This window comes from Hypomesus nipponensis, chromosome 4, assembly GCF_054491055.1.
Source record: "Hypomesus nipponensis isolate SF chromosome 4, ASM5449105v1, whole genome shotgun sequence".
Taxonomy (NCBI): Eukaryota; Metazoa; Chordata; class Actinopteri; order Osmeriformes; family Osmeridae; genus Hypomesus; species Hypomesus nipponensis.
Window position 1 is genome coordinate 11806509 of NC_140364.1, and position 25992 is coordinate 11832500.

The 25992-nt window shown below is 46.3% G+C and overlaps 3 protein-coding genes and 1 long non-coding RNA gene across 4 annotated transcripts in view; 2 read left to right on the plus strand and 2 right to left on the minus strand.

Moving 5' to 3' along the window:
* Positions 1–354: 354 nt before the first annotated feature.
* LOC146295616 (ubiquilin-4-like) lies at positions 355–6866 on the minus strand. Its single transcript, XM_084696591.1, has 11 exons — positions 6657–6866; positions 5215–5366; positions 4811–4965; positions 4268–4530; positions 3837–3995; positions 3450–3684; positions 3197–3336; positions 2731–2814; positions 2504–2619; positions 2129–2312; positions 355–1885 (listed from the first exon to the last, which is right to left on the minus strand). The coding sequence occupies exons 1-11, from the start codon at positions 6849–6851 to the stop codon at positions 1733–1735; spliced, it is 1836 nt and encodes a 611-aa protein (XP_084552717.1). The 5' UTR covers positions 6852–6866; the 3' UTR covers positions 355–1732.
* Positions 5793–6920, plus strand: LOC146295617 (uncharacterized). The gene is made up of 2 exons (XR_014753314.1): positions 5793–6042; positions 6776–6920. It is a non-coding gene; the product is annotated as an uncharacterized LOC146295617 (long non-coding RNA).
* Positions 6921–9074: 2154 nt separating this feature from the next.
* LOC146295618 (lens fiber membrane intrinsic protein-like) lies at positions 9075–10585 on the plus strand. Its single transcript, XM_084696593.1, has 4 exons — positions 9075–9249; positions 9594–9743; positions 9899–10033; positions 10144–10585. The coding sequence occupies exons 1-4, from the start codon at positions 9075–9077 to the stop codon at positions 10203–10205; spliced, it is 522 nt and encodes a 173-aa protein (XP_084552719.1). The 3' UTR covers positions 10206–10585.
* A 2211-nt stretch (positions 10586–12796) lies between these two features.
* tinagl1 (tubulointerstitial nephritis antigen-like 1) overlaps positions 12797–25992 on the minus strand; it is a 25499-nt gene continuing 12303 nt past the window's right edge. Inside the window, exons 5-12 of the mRNA XM_084696594.1 lie at positions 25952–25992; positions 23555–23681; positions 22931–23081; positions 22600–22786; positions 21681–21726; positions 20187–20310; positions 16246–16291; positions 12797–16140 (exon numbers count right to left, since the gene is read on the minus strand). The exon at positions 25952–25992 is cut by the window's right edge and continues 74 nt beyond it. Of these exons, the coding sequence (XP_084552720.1) occupies positions 15979–16140; positions 16246–16291; positions 20187–20310; positions 21681–21726; positions 22600–22786; positions 22931–23081; positions 23555–23681; positions 25952–25992 (884 nt within the window). The 3' untranslated portion in view covers positions 12797–15978. The remainder of the gene's footprint in view (positions 16141–16245; positions 16292–20186; positions 20311–21680; positions 21727–22599; positions 22787–22930; positions 23082–23554; positions 23682–25951) is intronic.

Sequence of the window (25992 nt, forward strand, 5' to 3'; positions counted from 1 at the left end):
CTTGTGGCTCCGCTGACACAGAGAGGCGGGGGAGGGAAACAGGCAAGCGAGAGCACAAGCGTGAGAGCAGGTGGAACAGGTAGAACTACCCGCATGTTGTCATCACGAGACTCCACCCTCTTCTTTGTCTCTCCTTTACTAGATCTCTCCAGCAAGCCTGGACCTGTTGAATATTAGTCAGACAGGTGGATTACATGATACTGAAGAGTGTACAACAGGGATGGCTACAGTGGCATTAAATAAATAAAAGAATCACTAAATCTTTTTTTTTTTTTTTTTTAAGACATTTCAAGAGATGTGGAAAACATGCAGCAGCAGAATTTCTCCAGTAATTCGGACACAGTCATAGAGAACTCTTCTTGACCAACTTTATTATTTTAGTACAGTACTGTTAAAAGTTAGTTTCCAACATGTTGAATCGGGAAATGGATGTTTTCAGCTGAGGCCAACAGACAAAGCACAGCTATGGAAGCCATTGCCAAGGTTACCACAACTACGATGCCGAGGTTCTCCAAGAAAGTATTACCTAGAACTTCATTTACAACAGAGGGTACGGTTGTGTGCCAGCCATACAGGGAACATAGTAAAGCATTTCCGTAATATTCAATGCATTCTTTCCCAGGAGATTTTGAATGAGACCAAAACAAGATCACCTCTAGGTACTACTTTGCACCTCAAATTAAAATACATTATGAATAACCCGATTAAAATGAAAGGAAAGACTGTCTTCTGTCTCGGATCGACCACTTAATGACAACTGATTCGATGGTGACGTGGCCACTAAACATCTCAGGCCGCATGCGTTTGTGTTAAGTCACTGCTGACACCCAACCGTGTATTTATAATTGGATTGCAATTGAACCAAGGAGAAGGATGCCAAAGGTCTTAAAGGGCCGGAGGAGACAGAAGGAACAGCAGTAGTGGCTGAAAAGAATACACCGTTATCTGGAATGACAAATCACAACTGTGGTGGGAGGAGGGTGGACTTCTTCTCAAGCGCTTGCAATAAATAGAGGAGCAGCTAGCATCTCTAGCTAGACTCTGGAAGGAGGGGGAGGGGGGAGGGGGGGGGGGTACACTGGAGCGATTTGAGTTTGCACTCTTGATTTAGTCCTCCTCTCCTCCGCCTCCATCATCAGCTCACCATTGCATCTATTCAACAGGAAGGAACATCCCCAACTTCATATAGAAACACAATGTATAGAAGGGAATCATGTCCAAGCATAGAGTAATGGAGCCGAGTCATCGCTACTCTATATTTCTGTCTGCAACGTGCCGTCCTATTTGACAAACCCACGCTTTATCGGAGGAAGAGGAAAAGCAAATCAACTGTTAGGAATCTCAACGCTGGATGAGGGTCGGGAGGCAAAACTGTGCCTTTTGTCTGGATCTCTGCATCGGGCCACCCCTCTGGAGGAGTGGTTTAGTCCGGCTCTGCTGCAATGGCCTGGGGAGAGCTTTCTCTGGATGACGCCAACAGGAAGTGATGGGGGAGCTGCTGCTGTTTTGTTAAGGGGAATGACTTGACAAGAAGCGGTGGAGTTAGGTTGTTACATATCCTGCCCAGGTCTTGCCTCGAGTGGGTTTGGGATTCGATTAATTTCTCTTGGTTCTCTGGAGATATCGTGTGTGCTTGTGTGTGAGCGTGCATGTGTATGTAATGTTGGCCCCTCCCCCCCCCCCACTTGCCCACTAGGGTGGATGTATGTGTTATGTGGGTGTGCGTGTGTCTTTATGAGGGCTGTGAGCCCAGCAGTCTCTCGATGGCAGCGTTAATGTCTCCTCCGGTGGCGATGAGCGCCTGCAGGTTGGCCTCGCGGTTGATGAAGCCCATGGCGCTCAGCTGATCCAGCTGCTGCTGGAACCTCACCTCTGGGGTCTGGGTCTGTGGGGGGGAGGGAGGGAGGGGGGGAGGGGGGGACGGACAGTTAGGGTGTTACGCAAAACCACACATATTTACTTCTGGTGACAAATGTAAAGGGTCAATTTGGGGGTGGGCAGTTCAAGAATGTATGTTTACATGTGTGTGAAAGAGAAAGAGATGGAGATCGAGAGATGGAGATCGAGAGATGGAGAGAGAGAGATGTCAAGAGAGAGATGGGGAGAGAGAGAAAGCTCAAACATGTACCGGTGCACTTCCTCCGGCTCCGGCAAACATTTGGAGCATCTGCTGCATCAGTTGCTGCTGGGAGGGGCTTGCCCCGCCGCCCGGCGAAGAGGCGGGGTTATCCGGGGCCACGCCCCCTCCAGTGGGCAGAGGGGTCGTGGGGAGGGGGGTCGAGGGCATGCCGGGGATCCCACCTGGCGCCAAGCTGTGAGCAGGTACACAACCCTTCAGTATAACCAGGTGTTGAGGCTGTGTATTTTATGTGTTTTTTTTAGGGGGCTACTGATAGTTTAAGGGTTAGGAGCAAGGTTTAGGTTAGGTTTTTGGGTTAAGGTCAGGGACTGAATTGTGAGTCCTCGAGACTAGTAAAACAAGGATGTGTGTGTGTGTGTGTACCCGGGCATGAGTCCTGGTGCCTCTGTCTGCAGCGTCTGCAGGCCCTGCTGGATCTGCATGAGTGCCTGCATGGCTCGGGGGTTGGTCATCACCGACAGGGACTCCGGGTTCTGCATCTGTAAGAACATGGTGGGACGATCAACTTCTGCACATCTTCTATGATCATGAAGAGCACATGAAAGTGTGTGTGTCTGTGTGTTGGTGTGTGTGTGTCTGTGTGTGTGTACCTGCTGCAAAAACACTGGCAGCTGGTGTCTGAACTGTTCCTGCAACTGTGGGTTTCCAGCGAACAGGGGATTATTCATCAGTACCTGGGGAAAAGGGAGAGAGAAAGAGACAGAAAACAGGAAGAAGGGTCAGGATCCTGTCACAGACCAGCTGCAGAACTTCTACCACCACCCTTCCTTGACACACACATGGAATGCACAGAGCTACATTTACATTTAGTCATTTAGCAGACGCTCTTATCCAGAGCGACTTACAGTAAAGTACAGGGACATTCCCTCGAGGCAAGTAGGGTGAAGTGCCTCTCCCAAAGACACTATCATTTTGGCACAGCCGGGCAACCTTCTGATTAGTAGCCCGATTCCCTAACCGCTCAGCCATCTGACCCGAACTAACTACCCTCGCAAACCAGCCTTAACACGAATATGGGTTCTAGGGAAGGTTTTTCTAGAAAGGTCTTGGACAAACCTGGGAGGCCACGTCAGGGTTCTGAGACAGGGACTGCATCATGCTGCGCATGTACGGAGCAGACAGCATGTTCTGCATCAGCTGGGGGTTCTCCGAGATCTGCTGCATCAGGCTCTGCATGCCGGGACTGTTGAACATCCCTGGTGCACAGGGAAAGGAGGGAAGGTGTTAGAATGTACACGTGTGTGTGTGTATAAGTCCACACTGTGCGCCTCCAGGGTGCACAGTTCACGGGTGGCCCAGGACCTCTTACCGTTTCCCAGGCTGGCCGCGTTGATCCCCAGAGGGTTCGACACGGAAGGGGTGGTGCCACCGGCGGTAGTGGTGGCGCCTGGGCCCCCCGTGGTGCCCCCCCCGCTCTCCGAGGGGTTGGCGGCATTGGGGGGGCCCCAGGGGTTAGGCAGGGGCTCGCGGTTCTCAGTCCTGGACGGCTGCACGCCCGAACCATCCGAGTTGCCCCCCAGGGCTGAGAAGGGGTTGTTGCCAAACTGGAGGGAAAAGAGATCCTCAATGGTCACCAATGATCAGTGATGAGTAACAGTGATATGGTTACAGTGAGAAACAATGAAAAAGCACAGTTATTAAAGCCATCGACATGATGAGGGGAAGCTATGAGGGTTAAGGGTCAGCGACCAGGTACCTGTTCTCTGGCTGCGCTGAACATGGGTTCCTGGATGTCCGTGTACATCCTTCTTAGGGCGTTGTAGCCCCCAGGGATGCTCTCCAGGTTGCTAAGCGCTCGGTCCTGGTTACGCATCATTTCCTGCATCATGGCAGGGTTTCGGGCCAGCTCCATGGTCTGGGGGGACCGGAGGACGACAAACGGGAAGAGGAACGGTGATTGGTCTGTTAAAAAGCCTACCATGATGTAAATGAAATGTAAATGTAACTTCATTTAGCAGCATTTGAAACCCACATGACATGGGGGTTTGAACCCTCTATTGATCTACTTTACCTCTGAGCTATCTATACCCATCATTTGCTGTGCCACCATCTCGTATCTCAAATCCATAACTAAATGATTGCCATGTTTCCACAGTTGGGAATTGTGGGTGAAGCTGCTCGCCCCACCTGTCTCATGAGTTCTGGGTTGTTGAGCATGTGGGAGATCTCAGGGTTACGCTCCATCAGCTGCTGCATCTGGGGGTTGGCCACGATCATCTGTCTCATCAGGTCGGGGTTGGACATCATGTTCTGCACCAGAGGGTTCTCCATGATCTGAGACAGCATCTCTGGGTTGGACATGAGCTGCCTCTGCATCTGTTGCTGTAGCTCCATGAAGTTAGCAGAGCCCATGCCCAGGCCTCCCAGGCTGGACAGGTCTCCAAAGCCAGCTGAAGGACGAGATGGTACAGGGAGGGGGTCAGATGGTTGAGCGGTTAGGGAGTCGGGCTATTAATCAGAAGGTTGTTGGTTCGATTCCTGGCTGTGCAAAATGACGTTGTGTCCTTGGGCAAGGCACTTCACCCTACTTGCCTCGGGGAGAATGTCCCTGTACGTACTGTAAATTGGTCTGGATTAAGAGCGTCTGCTAAATGTAAATGTAGGGAGACCGGTAAGGACTACATGAATTGTAATTGTGTGGGTTGGTGAGTGGGTGGGAGCTAATCTTACTCAGGATGTTGGGGGTCTGTGTTGGGGCTGAGGCTGGGCCTCCAGGGGGGCCTCCTGTGGAGGGATGGGAGGCTGGACTGGGGCTGGAGGCACTGCCACCTCCTTCCTGGGTGGAGTTTGAGGAGGATGCCTGGGAACTTAAGCCATCTGTTGCCCTGGGAGGAGAGCAAACACAACAATCATGATACGATGTTCAGATCTTTGTTGATAAATATATAAATACAGCTAACACAAATGTAATTAATGAATATAGGTTACTAATATTGCGATATTTTATATATCAAATATAGCTATATATATTTTATGCAAAGCATATAGATGAGTCACGGAATCAGTGAAATCAGCCTCCATACTAAAATCCCTTTGACACAGCATCTTGATTATCTGTGGTTGTGTGGTCTTACTTCTGTGCTGTCTTGATGACCAAGTGGACAGTCAACCCATCCTTGATCCCGTGTTGGTTCAGTGAGTCGCCATCCTTCAAGATTTTCCCTGCAAAAATGAGAACCAACTGGTCCTGTTTCGCTTTGAACCGCCGCGATATCTCTTCCTTAAACTGAGATATGGGAGGGAGAGAAATATACAGAGACATCAAAGGGAAATAAAAAGTTAAAACAATTAGCCGTACAAGACAAACTTCAGCTATATTGCAGGTATTAAAGGCCCCATTCCTAGGAAACTACTCAATCCTATTAAGGGTGTTCAACCCTGATTACAAATGCACCAAATCACTCTTTCAGCTTATTTCACAACAGGCTAAATGTAATCCCGTACAAACGAGGACAAACAGTCACGCTATGAGTCAATTGCTAATCTTTTTTTATTTTATTTTTTTATCTTGCTTCACTTTTGTCAATAAACAGACTATGTTGAAACCATATTGTCATATTGCTCTAAGCATTCTTGACTACACTTACATTGGTCAATATATCATTTCAGATTCAGATTAATAGCAATAAGTATTTAATAGCCTAGAGTGATGCCTGAGACAGACCATTTAAGAATCTGTCTTTAGTGTATTTACCTAATAAGGAGGCCTCTATATTTGTCAAGATCATTCAGAATGAGCATACACATTCTGTATATCAAAACTTCAGGCTCAGAATAAAACTAACGACAGATAAGTTTAGCTACCAACTAATTAATGAATGACAAATCATTGACTGTCACAGACATTGTACTTGCTAAGCTCTGGTAATTATGAAATCCAGAGGATAAGCATCAACTGTCTGGTAAGAGTAAACATTGGCTGACAAAGTGTTCTTTTCACTGTGTACAGTGTTATATTCAAGACAATGTTGTTAGCCAATTGGCTGGCACATAGAATGTTCTCGATAGAAGGCTCTAATTTGGCCTATAGCTAATTTACACATCTTGCCATTATGATCAATACTAAAGAGAACTCCGGTTGGATAATGAAAACACTAGATTGGTAGATGGGTCACTAAGCCCATATTAGCTGCTCTTCAATTTGCTAAAGGGAACTACCTATCCGCTAACAAGTTTGTCAATGGAGCTACCAGCCGGGTAGCTAGCTGGCTAGCTATCTGTCTATCTTACAATCAAAGATAAATTAATGAAGTACATAAACTTCCACTTAGCTAACCAACTAGACGTGTACATTGTCAAATAACAAAGTAATGTTGTATAAATATTGTTACAACTTATGCCTAACTAACTACTGACACGCTTATTCTCTAGCTAGCAAACAACATGCACACACTTAGAGACAAGCTAAGCTAGCTTGCTAAGTAGACCAGGGAAAGCAAGCAAGGGAAGTGCCAGGGCATGACGTTGTACTAGCATAGATAGGAAGTGGGGTTCCATATTGATGTATTGAACCAACCTGGGTGACAGATGCATCTTCCGAGATCGCGATTTCTTCCTTATCTTTCGGGGTTTTGACTGTAACCTTAATAATAGTTCCTTCGGAAGCAACAGTTGTATTATTGTTGTTATTCACAGGATCTGCGCCGCCGTTGTCAGCCATCTTTACTCCTCCGCTGGAATCGCCTGGATTTTGTGTCCTCTTCCGGGTCATTATAGTTCACAGTTTCCTTCGAGAAAATATCAAAAATAAGAATAAAAAGTACACATGTAATTACTCTTCCATCCCTTGCTATGAGTTTATTTCTTTAAATTCAATTCACATACTTCATTGTGGAGGTGAATCAATTCTGAATAAATTCTGGCCTCAGAATTGTGTTGTAATCGAAACCATGGGCTACTGAGTCCAAATTGAATTCCATATTTAGTTGGAATCCAATCTAAAGAACGTTTTCTGATTTCAATGCCTTTTAAATAAAATTGCTCTCTCATTCCACTGGGTGTTGAAATGTAGCAAAATATTAGAATGCTTGTAATTTGTCAAGGGCAGAGATGGAAAAAGAACATTCTTCCCCTCAAGTAGAAGGACAGATATTCATGTTTAAAAAGACTGGAAAAGGTTAAAGTACTGACAACGCTTTTTTCACTCAAGTTAAAGTAAAGAAGTTTGGAAGTCTGACATATAGCCTAGGATGGGCTGTGATCAAAACAGCTCAGCCAGAGCCAGCCACATATCCTCAGATGTATGTCTGCTTCTCCTTGGTGTCTGTGATTAAATGCTCACACTGATTGGCGGATAATAATAAAATGGCGCGGTCTCAATTGATAGATGATCCATTGAATCAGTAATGATGACACACTGGCGCTTGCATTTGATAAAGGGTATGACATTTCTGTCTGAGCCAGATGACCTTCTCCTTTTGATGGAACCTCCTATCACTGTCTTGAGAGGACTTGTGGGAGTAAATGCTTGTCTGTGAATTTGTGTGCTTGTTGGTGCTTTTACTCCTGACAAAACTATGAACTTACTTAGCTTATCTTAAAAAATTTAAACATCACAACAAAAAATGTAGCACAACCACAAAACGTTATAATGTTTTACAAGAATATGGCTTAATTTCACAGTTACCTGGGGACACAATAGACCTGTAGCAAAATTTAAGACAGAAAGAGGGACCCAATTAGTTCCAGACATCATTCCTGCATGCGTCTGTCGCCACAGCGTCTCCACTGAATGAAAAACGTTGGACTCAGCATGTTGCATTGAATTCAGCAGTATTGCCGACTCAAGCACATCCACAGTTCTAGAACACAGCATTCACAAACAAACTAAACAGAAAAAACACAGTCGCCCCCCATAGTCCCCCACACAGAGAAAAAGGGCAGGAGTCACATGCACCCTACACCCCCCCCCCGTCTCTCACCCCCCCCCCCACCCCTCCCCCCTCCATGGTGCCTTGTTCAAGAGCATCCAATACAGGGGAAGGATGGTTCGGTTTCTGCTTCCATCAACAGAAAAAAACGGATAGGATAACTTTTTTGGAATTTCGCCCAGTGGAATTCTCTTTGACTCTTTCTCTCTCTCCCAGCTAGAGACCTGTGTCCCTATCCTTCCCTATCTCCCTCTTTCGTTAACCTGTAAAGGTGAGCCGTTGACCGTTTTTTTTCTCGGAAGAAACAAGGTAAAGAAAATATTTTTATATAACATAAGTTAACGTTAACCTTATTCAAAGATGACACTGTAAATACCTTGGCATACAGTTAACTATTCATTAAAAGGCAGTTGATTATCTGGCTTTTAAACATACAATGCATGGAGAAAAAAAAACCATCACCTGCTTTACTTGTATTATTGAACTAGAATAAGGTTTCATAAGCTTTGACTTTATCTTGTGGCTCAGCAAAACAAAAAATGTGTTTACTCAGTCCAACAATCCACAGTCAAACTGTCTGACAATAGCGGAAAAAGGCATGTTGATGTTTATGGAAAACTCCACATGCTGTTGTTAAATGATTTGAAATGCTAAATGTATAATGTGTTTTTCTGTTTGTTTTAGTTCTTTGTGGGTAAACATTACTTAGAGACTTCCCACATAGCCTATAAATGCTATTTTTTGCAGATATTATAACAGCAAAGAAGTCCTTAGATACCTGGAAGTGTATATCTGTTATGATCTCAGTACGGACAGTTCATTAAATGTCTGATTTACATTTAGTACATTTAATCATTTGATTGACTGATTGACTGACTTAAAATATAGATGAATACATGCATAACGGTACGCCTAGAGGTGTGATGTTGTAATTGTGTTTGAGGGTGTCAGTGTGCCTGTACAATATGTAAACGAACAAACATGTATTTTAAAATTGTTAACCCCTTCATCCCTCCTACCCCAGGTTCAGGTGGTCTGCTGCAGCCCCACAATCTCAGGTCAGGATGTATAGTTTCATGGGCGGAGGCCTCTTCTGCGCCTTTGTTGGGAACATTCTTTTGGTGGTCTCCACGGCAACAGACTACTGGATGCAGTACCGTCTGTCTGGCAGCTACGCTCACCAGGGCTTGTGGAGGTACTGCATGTCGGGCAAGTGCTACATGCAAACGGACAGCATCGGTGAGACACCCACGTCCGTACAACCCACATACACAAGATAGGGTGTCCAGAGGGAATGGTTGGGTTCCTTCGTAGGACAGACCTGTTGCTGATGCAAAGGAATTCTGCTATATGGCGCCATCTATCGTCAAAAAAGAAATATGTCATGCTGACCTAGTGTAAAAAATCTTCTAAAGCTGATAATCAGTTGAAGCAATATTTATACATTGCGCATATATAATGCTGGATGTGTTGGTAATGTCATGTCATTTGACTGAATATGTAATGTAATGAATATACTACTATGACAGAAGTTGATATCAACCGCACAGTTAATCCAACAGTTATTGGGAATCTCTATGCAGCTTACTGGAATGCCACGCGGGCTTTCATGATCCTGTCGGGGATGTCGTGCTTTGCCGGCATCATCGCGGGCATCCTGTCCTTCGCACATTTCTCCACCTTTGAGAGGTTCAACCGCTCCTTCGCTGCAGGGATCATGTTCTTCGTCTCCAGTGAGTCCCCATGCGTTTCCAACATTTACTTAGCAAAAGATGACACAAACGTACACAAATAAACACACACACACACATCAACGCACATGTCATACGTGTAGTAAAACAATAAAAAACACACACACATTGATCATCTACACCCCTGTTTCTATCAGCTTTATTTGTTCTGCTGGCCATGGCCATCTACACGGGTGTGACAGTCAACTTCCTGGGCAAGCGCTTCGGTGATTGGCGTTTCTCCTGGTCATACATACTGGGCTGGGTGGCTCTGCTCATGACCTTCTTCGCAGGTAAGAATTAGACATGAATATTTGTAGTCTATCTCCCTCCTCTGAATTATTTTGATCAAGACGGAATTAGATTATTTAAGCGTTAACACATAAACTTCTTTCTGTTCTAGGTATTTTCTACATGTGTGCCTACAGAATGCATGAATGTAGGAGGGGGACCAGCCCTCGCTAGAGGGCTACAGCTTTCACTCAATCTCCACAAACTTTATAACCAGAGGACAAACCTACATTCAACGACCGTGTCCAGAGAGGCTTGAATGGCCTTCATGACTGGACGACAGTCAGTGTCTGACTCTACGACTCAGTGGACCCCTGGATATCAGCAGTAAGTCTGGTTGGAAGAGAGTCATGAGACATGAAGGGAACTTATACAATGGTGCTTAATTTATTTATACACATTATCAACCTTATCAAAGTCTTTACAAAGGGAATTCTGAGGAATGCCAGAATGACAGAATTATAATCGCCTCACGAGCCATGTCCAATCCGTTGCAAGTTAAGGGGACTGAATGTTTGGATGAGTTTCGAACTTGGGGAAGGACTAGAAGCATGTTGGTTTGGCATGTTTTTATTTCACAATAAAGTAACTCTCAAACAGCGTGTCTTGATCCGCATTCTAGATCATCTTGCTCATTTTAGATCATCTTGCTCATTCTAGATTATCTTGCTCATTCCGAACCTAATGGTGGTGCATCGACATTCCTGACCTCAAGGTGGCACAAGGTGACCACTTAACAAGTCTAATCAATGACAATCATTCCTCATACTAACCTTTATTACCACAAGTAGACTAAAACTAAAAGATGAGATGATAAAAGCAGAACAGTGCCCTTGATCTCTACTGTGATTCAACTTAATAAAGCACTCAAGTTATACCCAGACATGAAAACCAACAAACAAACACACCCAGACCCTGTTCCTCATTGCTCTGAACTTTGCATGGACAGCGCTCCAGATAACCACGACCGCCCCTGGTAACAAGTAAACTGTCACCACAACACACCTGAAAGGGATCTCTACATGCTTTCCATTGTCTTCTAACCATATTGCATTCCTCAACTTAGAGAGCCATTCCAATACTCTCCTTAATTGGGTAGCTGACCTGAGGGTGCCTCAGTGACAATCTATGCCGTGAGACCTCCAGGAAGGGTATGTGCAATAACAGTTTGTAATCAAACAAAACTACAACAGTGCTTTAGAGAACAATAAAAACATAGAGAAACTTGATAAAGAAATCTGCTTCTCAGTTGTGTTTGGCTTGGCATCAGCACAAGAAACCTGAAGGTAAAAGTGAAACCAGTCTCCCTTATTAGTCTGTAGGTTTATGGGTGAGGAGTTTCCCTTCATTATAGTCATGTGGAAACTCACATTGTCTTGGGCAATGGGCTTGTCTTGCTGACGTCTTGAAGAACACCTAGGTGACAAAGAAAAGGATGTGGAACACTGGGAAGGTTCTAGAACATTCTAAAGACAATGATGAGAATAACAGAATGCCCTTTGCAAAAGAACACCCAGTCCACATCCACAGAGGTGTGGAAACTTTCATTTCCCCCCCAAATGCCTTACATACAATCACAGCTTCATGTTCCACCTCTGCTGTTGAGGCTTAAGCATCAGCTGTAAGAGGGTGAACAGTCCATGTTGAGGTCATGAATTTATGACATCTGTGACTCATAAGCTATGACAAAAATGTAAATAACTTGTCATCAACAATCATCCAAGTTTCCATTATCCGCCCCTTTCGCGTCACTGATGAAGTTAGGGACACACAATATACTTTCCTTTCAGACATATACCAGGTGCACAAGGTCATGTGATTCCTGTGTTTGTTCTTTTCTCCTGTAATCCCGAGGATTCTAGAACTTTATGTTTGTCTGGGATTACAGTAATGGAATGAAACGTGTTTACCGGTCTGCTGATCAAAGTCCTGTTCTTTTCCTTGACTGAACCCATAAAGCAAAACTTCTACACACGGCAGTATAATGTAACTACTCAGTATTAATAGGTAGAAGAATTATCAAGTTTTGTTGGCACTGGGAATGCGAGAGGAAAACATTCCTCGTTGATGACGTGCCACCTGAAACTACACCTGTGTTTTTTCCTATTGAAATAAGAGACAATTCACCCAATTAAGCTGATTCTCTTGAAGACCTATAATTACTTGCGCTTCAAAAGATCCTCTTTCTGGCGATGAGAGTTAAGTCCTTACGGCAGATGTTCTCTTGTGGGTAACACACAAGCGCAGTCGTGCATGTGTGCACACATACATTCACACACACACATCCATGCAAACACACACACACTGCCCCCAACACAGTTTGAACAAATAACAAACACCAGCAGTAAACAACGGGCAGATATATAAGCAAATAAATAGATACGTAAGCCGACAAATAAGATACGCACGCATGTATACGAACTGATTAACACTCTCTCTTAGACGACTGTGTGTGTGTGCTTTTCAGTGTCTAGTTATGATTCTCGGCAGTTGAGGAGAGAGCTGACACAGCATTGTCCTGTGCAAACTATCCTCACCCCACCTCTGCCCCATCCCGTGGGTTTCAAACAATCCCGACCCCCACCTACCACTGTCTGCCCCCTCAATCCGGTCCTGACAACAGATTCTAGTATTCAGTACCTGCTGCTTTGTTTCCTAAAATGTAAAAAACACATTAGATATTTTTCCCTAATATTACTTGTGCTTCTGTTTCCTTAGAGTTTCATAGATAATTATGTCGCTGTAATAACACAACAGATAACTAATTCATTTTGAAAGATTTTATTGTGCAAGTGAACAAAATCATGGTTTGCATTCACACACATAACAAGAGACAGAGAGATAATAAACATTGCACAGAAAAAAAGTAAAAGTATATAATTTACACATCTTATAAATAAAAAGTCTGAATATGAAGTAGTACTTTGTCTCTAAAAACAAACTTTTTGACTGTTTTTTGGGGGGGAACCGTTGGTTAAGTGATGAAGATAAATTGTTTGAGGTTCATGGTCATTTGTTATATTTGAGTAACCTTCACCTACAGCAGCTCCCTCTGGTCTTCATCATTGGGACCAAAAAGCTTGAGGTATGACCATGACACACTTCTTGACCGATGCACCTCCCATCCACTCTCAACATTATTAGCACCTTGCCCAAACCTTCTGTCATTTAAATTATCATCCACCTTGAATGGGCAGTCCAAACAGAAACCTTGTGGAACGTATTGAAACAGGCAGTAAATCCAACTTATGTATCTTGCTCTGGCCAAATTCCACTCTATTCCTCCGCATGACTTGGAGCCACTGGCCTGCTTCTGCCTGTCTTTCTCTCTCTCTCTCAGTCCATTGATCCAGACTGTCTCTCATTGGCTTAGACTACAAGGAAACAACTGTCTGGCTTCAATCATGGGAAAAAAACACCAATAGACTTATGCAACACATAGGCAAACAGTTATATTCTGTAACTAAAACACTATAAGGTCTGGTTGAGTAATTGAATTATGTTCAGAGAAAATCTCACCAAGAAACACCTAAGATATATCTACGGTAGAACAGTTACTTTAGGTTAAAACAGTCACGACTAATCTAAAATATATGTGCTACACCTTCCAACTCTACTGTTTAATAGTTCATAAAGAATGGAGTCCTGATAAAGCCATCACAGCCATGTGCCATCTGTGCCAGGTCTTTCCAAAGTCACACAGAGTTTGTGACTTAGTGAAACCAAGACATACGCCTCATTGTGATATCAATTAAGAACAAAGACGCATCTGCAAGAAAGTGAGTTGGCACAAAACCAGGGGCATGTACTCTGAATGGTCAGCCTTCATGGCATAGCCTCGCTGACCCATGATGCATTTCACCCAGGTGCACCATTCCTTTGATCGCCCTGTTCTCCCCTCGCTCCGATTGAACTTCTTTAAAGATTCCGTACTTAAAGATTCCGTACTTAAAGATTCCGTACTTGTGGCTGACGTGCGAGGCCAGCCCCTGCCTCTCTGTAGCCCTCCATACAGTCCTGGACATTGCTTGTTCATCCAGACACATTGCTCTTTTCTCTCATGTGTATATCTTTCCTCCGAGGAAAAGATGGGGCCCAGACTAGGGGAGATTACAATAAGGACCACAGGAAATTGTGCCATAGTTATTGCAGAGGAACTGTCCAGAGTGAAACTCTATGGAGAAGAGGTTGTTGATGTTGTAGGAAGGGGCTAGCATCTCAGAGCCTGGGAATCACTAATAAACCAATTTTTGTACATTTTAGTTAGAGGACGCTGACATGCATTAAGACAGCAGTCGTCTGTGGAAACCGAGACAGTACATTCTGTTGTTTTGTAAGATTTGCAAATGACTGTGGAGGACTCTATCAAGAAGCACCTAAGTAGTGACAGAAACGATAGTAGATGCTAATAAACTGTCTGCACTAATTAATACTTCTTTGGATTCGCAGAGCCTCAGGGTATACAATAGAGGTTCACAACAAGACTATTGTACGTGTTTTATCTTGTATTGTAAAAGACAGACATATTTTGCTATGTTTTATATTGTGTTATGGACCGTTTTTTGTGTGTCCAGAATAAAGAAATAATAATAATAATACAATATACAATACAGTTAATTTTAGCAACACGAGTGAAGCACTAGCTCTTGGTGAGTTAGGATTCAGTTACAACTGTTGTCCGACTCGCATGAAATATGACCATGAATCAGCGCCGAACAGACGGTTGCCAGTTTACCTCCCCTCTTCCTGTAGTAAGAAGTACCCATTTGATTTGTGTGTTTACTTTCGAAAGGCAGCATGATTCAAAGCAACTGGTCATGAAAGATAGGGGGATGTATGTGAAAGGCAATAGGCTTTCTTTAAAGCCATAAGATAAAAGAAAATACAGCTGCAACAAAAATAGCATGTAATTGTGGCATAGTGTACGAAGAATGTAATAGATTAAGACTATCATAAACAAGCTATCTAGAAGCCCAAGACAGTAAACCATTATTATTAATTATAAGGAATTTGATACCTGTCTGAGTGGTGTTTTGTCAAACAACAAAAAATATAACAGCAGATGAAGGTACTTTACACGTATATATTATAGGACAATGTATATATGTTTGACCAAATGATAATCTACATCATATTTTAAAAACAAATAAATGTGTTGTGGTTGTTGATTTTTGGCGTATAGTTTTAAGGGATGTGATCATTGCAGATTATTGAACGATAATTGCCTAGGTGGTACAGTACAGCAGAATAACAGTGAGTGTCATTCTCTGCCTGACCTCACAGTGGAATTGACATCAACTCTATGTTGTTTTGCTATTGAAACAGAGAAGGACATCCAGTGATCTAAAGGGACAGTTGACCTAACCCATAATAACCCCTTTCCCATCATAACATTCTCCTATATCTTGGAATGTGTGTGCACTCTGAACCTACCAGGATAGAACAGGACCCCATCGACCAGGGTGAAGAATAATCTTTTGTAATGTAAGAGTGTAAGAATACACTTTGTCATGAACGTGAGGGCAGAGTGAGTGTTATTTTTAGATAAATCTAGTTATTATGTCAAAAGTGAGGTGACGTGAGGAAAACTGATCCTCCAGCCTTTAGAGCAGGAGGAAAGCAATGACAAACTGTGGGGAGAGGATTGTGGGAACTGTGGTCTTTGGAGAAATGAGTCCTGAGTCCTGCCTATTGCAGTGTCTTGACACTGTGTGGCTGAAAGCTTTTTAAGGGGGTGCCTGACAAAGTTACTTTGCGCCATGAACCTCAAAATGGCCAGAAAATTGAGGAACACTTCTTCCCCAAGGGAAAGAGTTGTTTGAGCCTTCCCCCCCTCAGGACACTGTGAAGGTTAAGGGGGGAGAGATGAGAGATGGACTGGGGGTTGTTGGGTGGTGGCCCCAGGGTGGGGGTTAGAGCAGGTATCTCTCGCATCTGGTGGGAATCTCTACTTGCGTCGGCCATGATGATGGTGACTTTGCATGTCCTCCAAAGTGACACGACCCCACACCCCGATCACGAACGTCTCAATCTCACACTCGTTCTCCCCGCGGGCGATACGGAACAAGCCTCGCTCGCCCCAGTTCTTGCCCCAAGAGTTGGCAGCAATCTGGAAAACAGTATTCACTATATTAGTCAAATATTCATTATTTCCAGTAGGTATGTTCGGACACGATGCATGTATCCATATTCATACAGGACCAGGAGCTCTCACCCAATATTTCTTTGTTGTTCCATCATATGTTCTCTCCTCTCCCCAACTGCAAGTCAAACCAGAAGGAATCATTTATAGATGAATTTTTATATATATTTTTAAAATTGTGACTGAATAAGGCAAGTATTTTAGCAGAGAGTTCACAGTTACACATACGCAGACAGACAGAAACACACAGAGACACACAACACACATTTTCTCTGTCACTTGATCTGTGACAGAGTTCAACCCCGTAGTCAACCTTGTACACAAAGGATGTACTGCACACGAAACAGATGCCTTTAAATCTCAACTGCAGAGACATGCGTTTGCACATGCTCACAGTTGGTTGTGTTAAGGAAGAGTTCTAAGTGGAGACGGAGATCCTGACGGTTGTGAAAGCCTGGGAAAACACATCTTTCATCTCTCTAACAGCATCCTGAAAACAGACTTATTTATGGCCTTGGCTGAAGAACACCAGAATGATAATAACAGTACGCACAGTACCCTGGCTACATGGAGAACCCACACCCTACACACACACACACACACACACACACACACACACACACACACACACACACACACACACACACACACACACACACACACACACACACACACACACACACACACCCTACACACACACACACCACTTCTGAATTCACGTCACTTCATTCCTCAGCATACGGAATTCCCCCTCTGCGTCTTCCCCCTCACAGGAAACGGGAAGGAGAGGGACGGGCGGAGGGGAAGTGGACACGCCTTCCTCCTGTCATCTTGCGGACAACAACAGCAAGAGCAGTGAAGGTCAGCTGACCCCCGCCCCCATCCAGCAGCACGACCCGCAAAATCTCTCTCCTCTTTCATCGCTTTCCCTCCATCCACAACCAGCAAGTCCTCAGCATGAGGCCCTGACCCAGGCCCAACTCCCATCATGCCTTGGACCTAGCTACCAGACGAACCATCCCTGTCACTCAGTGTTCCAAAGTCTCCCAAACCAAACGTTCCCAATGTCCGGTCCACCCCCCCTCCCCCCCGGACCTCCGCCCCCCTTCTACATTCCCATCCTGTTTGTCAGCCTCAGGACTCTGCAGTCTGCAAGGGCCAATCGTATTATCTTTCCAAAGAGGAAAGGAATGCTGAGAAAAGTTATCAGCTACTGAAAACTCAACAGTGTGCCACAAAAAAAAACTGGCAACGATGCCAGCCTTAAATCAGCAGGACCCTTTATTAGTCATAGGTCTCTCAGAGGAGGGTCAGTGTCCAGATCACCCATAATAAACAAATATAAACAGCTGGACAATCAGCCGAAGTTGAAATAGACCTAAGGTTAATTGTGTTGGTTTCGGGGTCCACTGTGTGTGTGTCTGTCTGCCGTACACAGTACCAGACCACTGTTGACGTGCCTCCTCCCTAGCCTCCATTCACCCCAGTACAAGTAACAGACATACCACCTCCCCTCCCCCCATCACCCACCCACACTGGACTCCACCCAACGACTCCACCCGTGACCTCCTCCCCGGGGCTTGATCCCTCCGGTCGACCCACTACAGTGGTGGATCAGTGGGCCAGACAATGGTCTTTCCACCACACTGGACCTCAATGCCCCCTCCACAAACTTTCCCAGGGACCGGGCTTTGCGGAACGCACCACAACGGGATTTTGTCTGTCTAAACACCCCACGCCACAGCGTGCAGAGAAGGGGAAGGAGGGGTGGGGGTGGGGGGGGGGGGTTGCGGGGTTTGGGGGGTGGTGGGGGGTTTGGGGGGGGTTGGGGAGTTTACACCACGCAAGCCCTCCATCACCACTCGCTCATCCCCAAATCAGGCTCTGCCACCCCGCCCCCCCTCCCCCCACCCTTCACTACAGACTCACTGGTCATTTTTCCCGTCACACCCAGAGCAGCGAAAGAACCGCCACGTCAGCGGAGAGCGCTGCGGCTCCACGGGAGACACGCAGCCGTTCTGACAGCCGCTAAGCGACCCGTCACCGTCATCGTCGCCACTGAAGCGTGTCGGGCCGACCAGACAGCGTTGTCGTGCCAACGCGGGGCCGGGCCCTGCAGAAAGGGGGGCACGGCCAGACCCACGCCTGCTGTCTACTGACCTACTCCACACTGAGCAGCCACTGACACCAGCACAGCTAGCAGCACTGATGTCACGTAGCTAGGCTGGGACCTGGGGCCTGACCGATTAGACCCAATGAACCCAAAGAGCCTCCAGCCCTGTGGGAGTCTGTGCTGTTACCTCAGCTTCTCTCCGACTTTCAACAGCCTTCTTATTGCCTCACGTCCACAAAGAAACTCAAACCACGTTTAAGTCACACCTGCGCTGTGAGACAAACCACACACATTCCTAAAGCTGCAGAATAAATAAAAAAAAAACACGCAGGAGCACCCAATAAAAGTTCAAATGACTAAAGCTCACGAAGACCCAAGCACCGACGGCACAAGCCGACAGGAAGGGGATCTTCCATGCGTGCTCTGTTGTTATGTTTCTGTTGATCAATGGCCAATCAGATAAGGGAAGAGAAACAACCTCCATGACGGCTCTTAGCTTCACTGTCTACAGCCCCTTTTATTCTAGCGACAGCATTGTTTGAGCCAAACAGAAAAGCCCCTGGGCTGCAGCTTTCAGCATAGCAAAACACAGACACGTATACACGCACATAAACACACATACGTTTCACACGCACCTAACGGACCAACGAGGTGTTTATTTAGTCCAGCTGGAAAGGGAGACGTGCGAGACACTTGGAAACAGATGGGTCACACACATGCAACCGAAACGGACAGGTGGAAAGTGTGTTCGTAGCTGCATGCTTGTGCATCTGTCCCTGTTTTAGGTGGGAAAGAACGAGAAAGCCAGGTTTGGGATGTGGGGGAGAGAACAGCATGTGTGTGTGTGTGTGTGTGTCCACGCATGTCTTTGTGTGTGTGTGCACATGCACCTTCATGTGTGTGGGGCGACGTAGAGGAGCGGAGGTGATGACTGAAGTGGGCAATAGAGGTGATGAAGAAAGGTGGAGACCACTATCTGCAAAACACAGGACGGGGGTAAGGGGCGTGTGTGTGTGGGGTGTCAGGGTGGGGTAAGGGGTGTGTATGTGGGGTGTCAGGGTGAGGTGAGGGGCGTGGGTGGGGGGTGTCAGGGTGAGGTAAGGGGCGTGGGTGGGGGGTGTCAGGGTGAGGTGAGGGGCGTGGGTGGGGGGTGTCAGGGTGAGGTGAGGGGCGTGGGTGGGGGGTGTCAGGGTGGGGTAAGGGGTGTGTATGTGGGGTGTCAGGGTGAGGTGAGGGGCGTGGGTGGGGGGTGTCAGGGTGAGGTGAGGGGCGTGGGTGGGGGGTGTCAGGGTGAGGTGAGGGGCGTGGGTGGGGGGTGTCAGGGTGAGGTGAGGGGCGTGGGTGGGGGGTGTCAGGGTGAGGTGAGGGGCGTGGGTGGGGGGTGTCAGGGTGAGGTGAGGGGCGTGGGTGGGGGGTGTCAGGGTGAGGTGAGGGGCGTGGGTGGGGGGTGTCAGGGTGAGGTGAGGGGCGTGGGTGGGGGGTGTCAGGGTGAGGTGAGGGGCGTGGGTGGGGGGTGTCAGGGTGAGGTGAGGGGCGTGGGTGGGGGGTGTCAGGGTGAGGTGAGGGGCGTGGGTGGGGGGTGTCAGGGTGAGGTGAGGGGCATGGGTGGGGGGTGTCAGGGTGAGGTGAGGGGCGTGGGTGGGGGGTGTCAGGGTGAGGTGAGGGGCGTGGGTGGGGGGTGTCAGGGTGAGGTTTGAGGCAGGGGGGTAATCCAGGTGTGTTGTCAGTGAAGCCAAGGTGTTTTTCCAAACTCAGAGTGACAGACAGACTGGGAAAGGAATGCTGCTGGTCACACACACACACAAACACACACACGGATAACATCTTGGAACTAGTCATGGCAGAGGTTCTCACAGAGAACAGACCATTCTAAAGTATCCACAGAACCGGATGGTCTTACCCTGTGATCCTGACTGAGTGAGTTCCGTGGTTACGATAGTGAGGAGGCTTGGTGAAGCTCACGTCTGAATGTTTGTAGATTCCACTCTTGTAGACAAAGAAATCCTCATGAACTTCCATGATGGCTGCAAGGGACACGAGGGACAAACACAGGAACAGACAAACACAGGAAAGAAGGTATGGACAGTATTTACACACACAGGAGATACTGTTTCTGAGCCAGACGTAATCCAATGGATACATCTACAGCTTCCCAGGGGATTAAGGAGAGGTTAAACCCAACGGCAGGACAGATGGCATCATGGTATATTCATCAGAGCACATGATGCTACTCAGAAGCACTCCCAGCGGGATGAAACTCAGAGATTCGAACCATTCAGGTGGAGCTCATGTTTGCTCTGACCGGAACTTAAAAATACCATCCTGTCCTCATGAACTGAAAGTTCACAGCGTCAGAAGGAAGCCAATTCATCTAAATGCATATTTCCTAATTTCATCAAAGGCGCCATTTCCAGTAACCCCCCACCCCCACCCCCCCCACCTCCACCCCCCCCGCCGTCCGCTGACTGCTCCGAAGCCAGACATCAGAGCAGAAGCAGGAACGCAGGAGGACTGCAGGGCTGCTGAACTTCCATTGTGCTGCCGAGATGTAAACTCCCCATGACTTTCAGTGACCTCACAGAGAAACTCCCAGAGTTCCCTGAAGGACTGTGTGCCTTGACTAGCCCAGGCTACTGCTGGTTATTGTGTAACCCTGACAACCAAGGCTTTTCCTTCCAAAAAAACAGATATTACACAATGCTTGTGAATGCACACTGGCATACCCTCACGCACACACTCCTGTTGAGCAGAGGTATCAAAATAAACTTGACTTTAGGGTGAAAGTTTCTCTCCTGCCGTTTGAAACAATTAAACAAAAGGCTGGCATGAGTTCATAGCGCATAAATGTATGCAGACACACACACACACAACCCCCAGGCCGCTCTCCATGCTAGATTATGATTCACTCGATGGAGATCAGCCAATGTGAAGAAAAACAATTTAAAAGCTTTTTGGCCGGGTTCTTCTTGGCCAGGGGACAGGTCAGGGTTGAGAGGAGGCACAGTCACAATGACAAGGTCAGCCTCCTGGTCCCACAGAGGACAGACTCCCCACTGTACTTAGAGCTCCACATTTCATCCCCGGGCGATGTAAAGCACATGTTTGGGATTGTTTCACTCTGCACTGCGAAAGGTGTTTTCATGTGTCATTTCGTTTTTTTAAGGACTGTGATTTTCTTAATGACAGATCAGGTGACTGATATGTTGGGCCAGCTGCTCTTTGTAGGTCACCCATGTGGACACAATTCACACAGAAAGACTCATGTACCCCCACACACACATACACATGCCCACACAAGCACCCCCTCTTTCACACACACACACACACACACACACACACACACACACACACACACACACACACACACACACTCAAAGTCTAAAGACGTATTTACCTTGCACGGGACCATTATCCATAATCTCCTTCATGATCTCTTTCTCCTGTGAAGAAAGGCGAGATGGGCACGAGCATGATGAATACAAGACGGAACAATAGTTAAGTTTAAAACAAACCCTTCTCTCTGTAGACGTGTTAACATGACACAACACAGTCCTGGGGCTGCCGGCTGTAACGCATGGTTCATCCACTTCAGTTGCTCTCGGAGAGAGATTGGAAAACACATTGTAAAGATTTCCAACATTAGGCATCATTTAGGATGATTGATGACGCGAGGGGATGAACCACATGTGGGCTTTGATTTAGATATTAAACATGTAAGTGCTTGTGGATCCAGACACTGCTGCAAGCCACTGGAAACAGTTCAAAGTAATGCGTATAATGGACTCTGGAGCATATTTACTGGAGCTACTTAGACTATCCTACTGGTGTATAAGGGCACTCAGCTTAGAACTTTTGGCACACTCAACTGCTGAGAGGGAAATACTGGCGTCTTAGTGATGTAACCGTTCACGAGACTACAGTCTTCAGTCTACAGTCTGCACTGAATAGTGTAACGATTTGTTTTCGACTTATTCAAGGTTAAAACTTCATTTGGTTCAATGTAAAACACAAACTGATAGCTTATAGATTGCTTAATTGGATGTTTTGTGAACTTCAGAACAAGGAAGTGCTCTATGTGTATTTTGTTTTTTACTACCTCCCGCCATTAAAACGTTCACTGAGTGACACATGTGAGATAGATTACAGGCATACTGTGGGGAATTCAGCCAAATGGGTCCAGGGCTTAAGCTCTCTACCCCGTGTTTGTGAAAAATGTAAGAGTCTGTTTTGCAAGCGGGTGTTAAGACCTTGTCAGAGTCCTTGGTTGCAAGAGTGTGTGTCTGTATGTGTGTATTTGTCTGCACAGTACGTACGTTTGATGAGAGCCTATAGGGGGGTGTTGACTGGTAGATGTCGTTCTGGTAGTTGTGGGTGTTGGGGCAGCGAGCTGAGGCCTGTCTCTTTCCTCGACCCACAGAGTGACTCTGCATCATGCAGCGGCCCACCTCTGCTGGGGACTGCTGGGGGGGCTGGAATGGATAACAGTCCTCCGTCACCACGCTGAGAGGAAGAAAAAGAGAGGTGGGATGAGAGAGAGATTGTCAACATTTCCAGCAGCAAATTTCCTGACACATCCTGTGTCACCATTTTTAACGTTCCCAGTAAGTAAAGCAGCCTTTGGTGTCACAGCGAAACATGTCCTACCCTCTGCGTCTCAGGAACCACCAAGCCCCATCGACACGCCCCCCAGCGCAGCCCCCCTGGTTGCGCGTGTCACAGGAGATGATGTTCTGGGGTGACAGCTGGGGGGTCATGTGACCCATGGAGTGGATGGCAATACGGTCGGACGCCACGGCTAAGACAGAGACAGAGAGAGAGACAGAGAGACAGAGAGAGAGAGAGAGAGACAGAGAGACAGAGAGAGAGAGAGAGAGAGACACAGAGAGAGAGAGAGAGAGAGAGAGAGAGAGAGAGAGAGAGAGAGAGAGAGAGACAGAGAGAGAGAGAGAGAGAGACAGAGAGACAGAGAGACAGAGAGAGAGAGAGAGAGAGAGAGAGAGACAGAGAGAGAGAGAGAGAGAGAGAGAGAGACAGAGAGAGAGAGAGAGAGAGAGACAGAGAGAGACAGAGAGAGAGACAGAGAGAGACACACACAAACAGAGTTAGGTTGAAGCATTTGCATGTAATTCATAGAAAATATAGGTGTGAAAGCATGTGCAAAATAAGTGTGAGTTAGTGTCCATGTGTGTGTGTGCATGTACGTGTGTGTATGTGTGTGTGTGTGTGTGTGTGCTGATCGTTCCCCTCCCTCCAGCTCTCCAGACCCACCAGCGGTGGAGAAGGCCCAGGATGCGGCACAGTTGCCCTGGTCTAGAGGCTCGTGAATCTTCCCTGGCCACTTCTCCGCTGCGTTAAAGTGGTGGGGCAGGGGGTCATTCTGAGGGTCCATGTTCATCTGAAGAAGGGACAGATTAAAAGGAGGGAAAAGAGAGTGGGAATTGATTACGGTGTTGTTTCAAATTCTTTGCTTGTTTCCCTGTACCTGTAATTTAGTCTTTTTTGAAAAGAGATCAAAATTGATTACAACTTTGTATGTACAATTAAAATCATGTGAGTCAGCTGTCAAGACTAGACTGTAAATTTTAAAAGTTTGACACAATATGTTTGCACACAATAAAAACCAAAGTTGAGAGCTGAATATCCACCGTGCACAGACTTACTGTATGCCATTTCTTAATGATCCGAAACATTACATAAGCCCGTTAAGTTATTCCGCTAGAGAGGGTTTTTTGTACTGTCGATTAGGACCATTTATCCCAATGTCAGTCTCAGACAGTGTTTTTACTGTAGTAGTGTGTGTGACTTACAGTTAGCCTTCAGATAACTCATTCTCACAACAAACTGTACTGTGGTACAGTAGTGAGGTACTGTATTTAGGCAGCTCAATGTGGCTACAATCTCATTTTCAAGAAAGCATCTGTGTAACTTTATTGAATTTGAACACTTCAAGGTTGCTCATCACAATACAACAATGCAATAATAATTCTGTTAGATACACACTATCCACTGAGGGTGTCACTGTGACACTGGCATTCCTCTCAGTCAAAACCCATGACAGATTGTGGGACCTGTGGATAATCAGATGGCATGCTCTCCTCCTGCTCACGCAGGTTTTCTTCAGCAAAGAACCGAACATTAAAACAACAGATCACTCTCGGAGCATGTGAGTGTGCAGAGTGTGTCAACTGTACTGTATGTATATCTGTGAAACCCTGTTTTACAGTCGATTAGGACCATTCATCCCAATGTCAGTCGCCCCTGAATTTGAATGAACTGGAGCTTTGATCCGACTGGACTGAATTGCTCGGTGGTCTTCACTGTACATGGCAGATGGTGCTGGAATCAGACTGGCCTAATGTGGATCCAGGTCTTGAAGCAGCATCTCTCTGATGATCCCCTGCAAATACTTGAGATTCTTTACGTGTCTTCGCTGTACGCGTGGATATTCAATCATAAGTGGACACTTCTAAATGCCTTACATATTGACTTGACAGTCCAGGAGGATCTGGTATACTTAAACTGTCATCAATGATCTAATGGGCACACTTACCTAACCTGCTAGATACGTAAAGTGTGCAGAGTGAGTCAGGTTTCTGTATGACCACCTCTCCCTCTCTTACGAATATTTCAGCTGCATCGGCCGCATTCCAGGAGTTAATATCTTAGCTATCTTTACAGTAGACAGCTACCTGATATGAAACAGGAATGTGCTTGTTGACCCAGAGGGACAGGCATTGTGGAAGGCGCAGAGTCCAAAGCAGAACGTTTACCGCAGCGACATTTGACCCAGCCTAGACGTGAAGAACTGAGAGTGTGGAGCAGAGATAATGTGTCGGACATTCAAGAGATAGTACGCTCTGCAAAAGTCTGTGCTTGCTTGTGTGTCAGGGTGTGCACATTCAGGACCTCTGGCTTGAGAAGTCAGCCTATTCATTAAGCAAACATTATAGAGTGTGTGCTGTGTGTCTCAGCGAAGCCCTGAAGACAAGAGAGATTTATGAATGAGCTCTATCGCTCAGATCTGGCTCCTGGTACAGGTATGGACATGCCCCGTGATTGAGGGGAGAGCGTTGGAGAAGTAGGGGCGCAGGGGAGGAGTCGGGATTGCTGTTGGAAGAATGGGAGGAAGCAGGGATTTTTTTTTTTGGGGGGGGGGGGGGTTGAGGGAAAAAGAGGCGATCCCAGGTTGGGCATTTCCAAGCGAAGATGTATTTCTTCCCTTCCTCTCTCGCTCTCTTGTTCTCTCGGTTTCTCTCTCTCCCTCTCTCGTTCTCTCCCTCTGCTCTCTGCTCTCTGTCTCTCCACCAAACGTCTTTAATATTCCAAACCTCTCCTGTTGTTATGATTTGCTCTTGCGTAATCTGTCTGGCTCGAACGTAAACACGGTTAAAGACAGAGCAGAGCTGAGGCTCTTGCCTGGGCTTAGTCAGAGAGACAGACTGAAACACAGACAAACCACCATGAAACACTTAGTCAATCATCTTCCAAAAGGTATGTTACTCAACCTGTGGAACAAAGCACGTCTGAAACTGCAATAAACCTAACTGATGTGCCTTTAAAAAGTACGAGACCAACACACAACCTCAACAATCGACACATCGGCTTTGCAGCCCTCCGGAGACCCCAGACCTCCGGCCCTCCACCCCAGCTCAGATGCTCTCTCACCTGCATCTCATTCATGTTCATGATGGTCCTGGAAGGTCTCT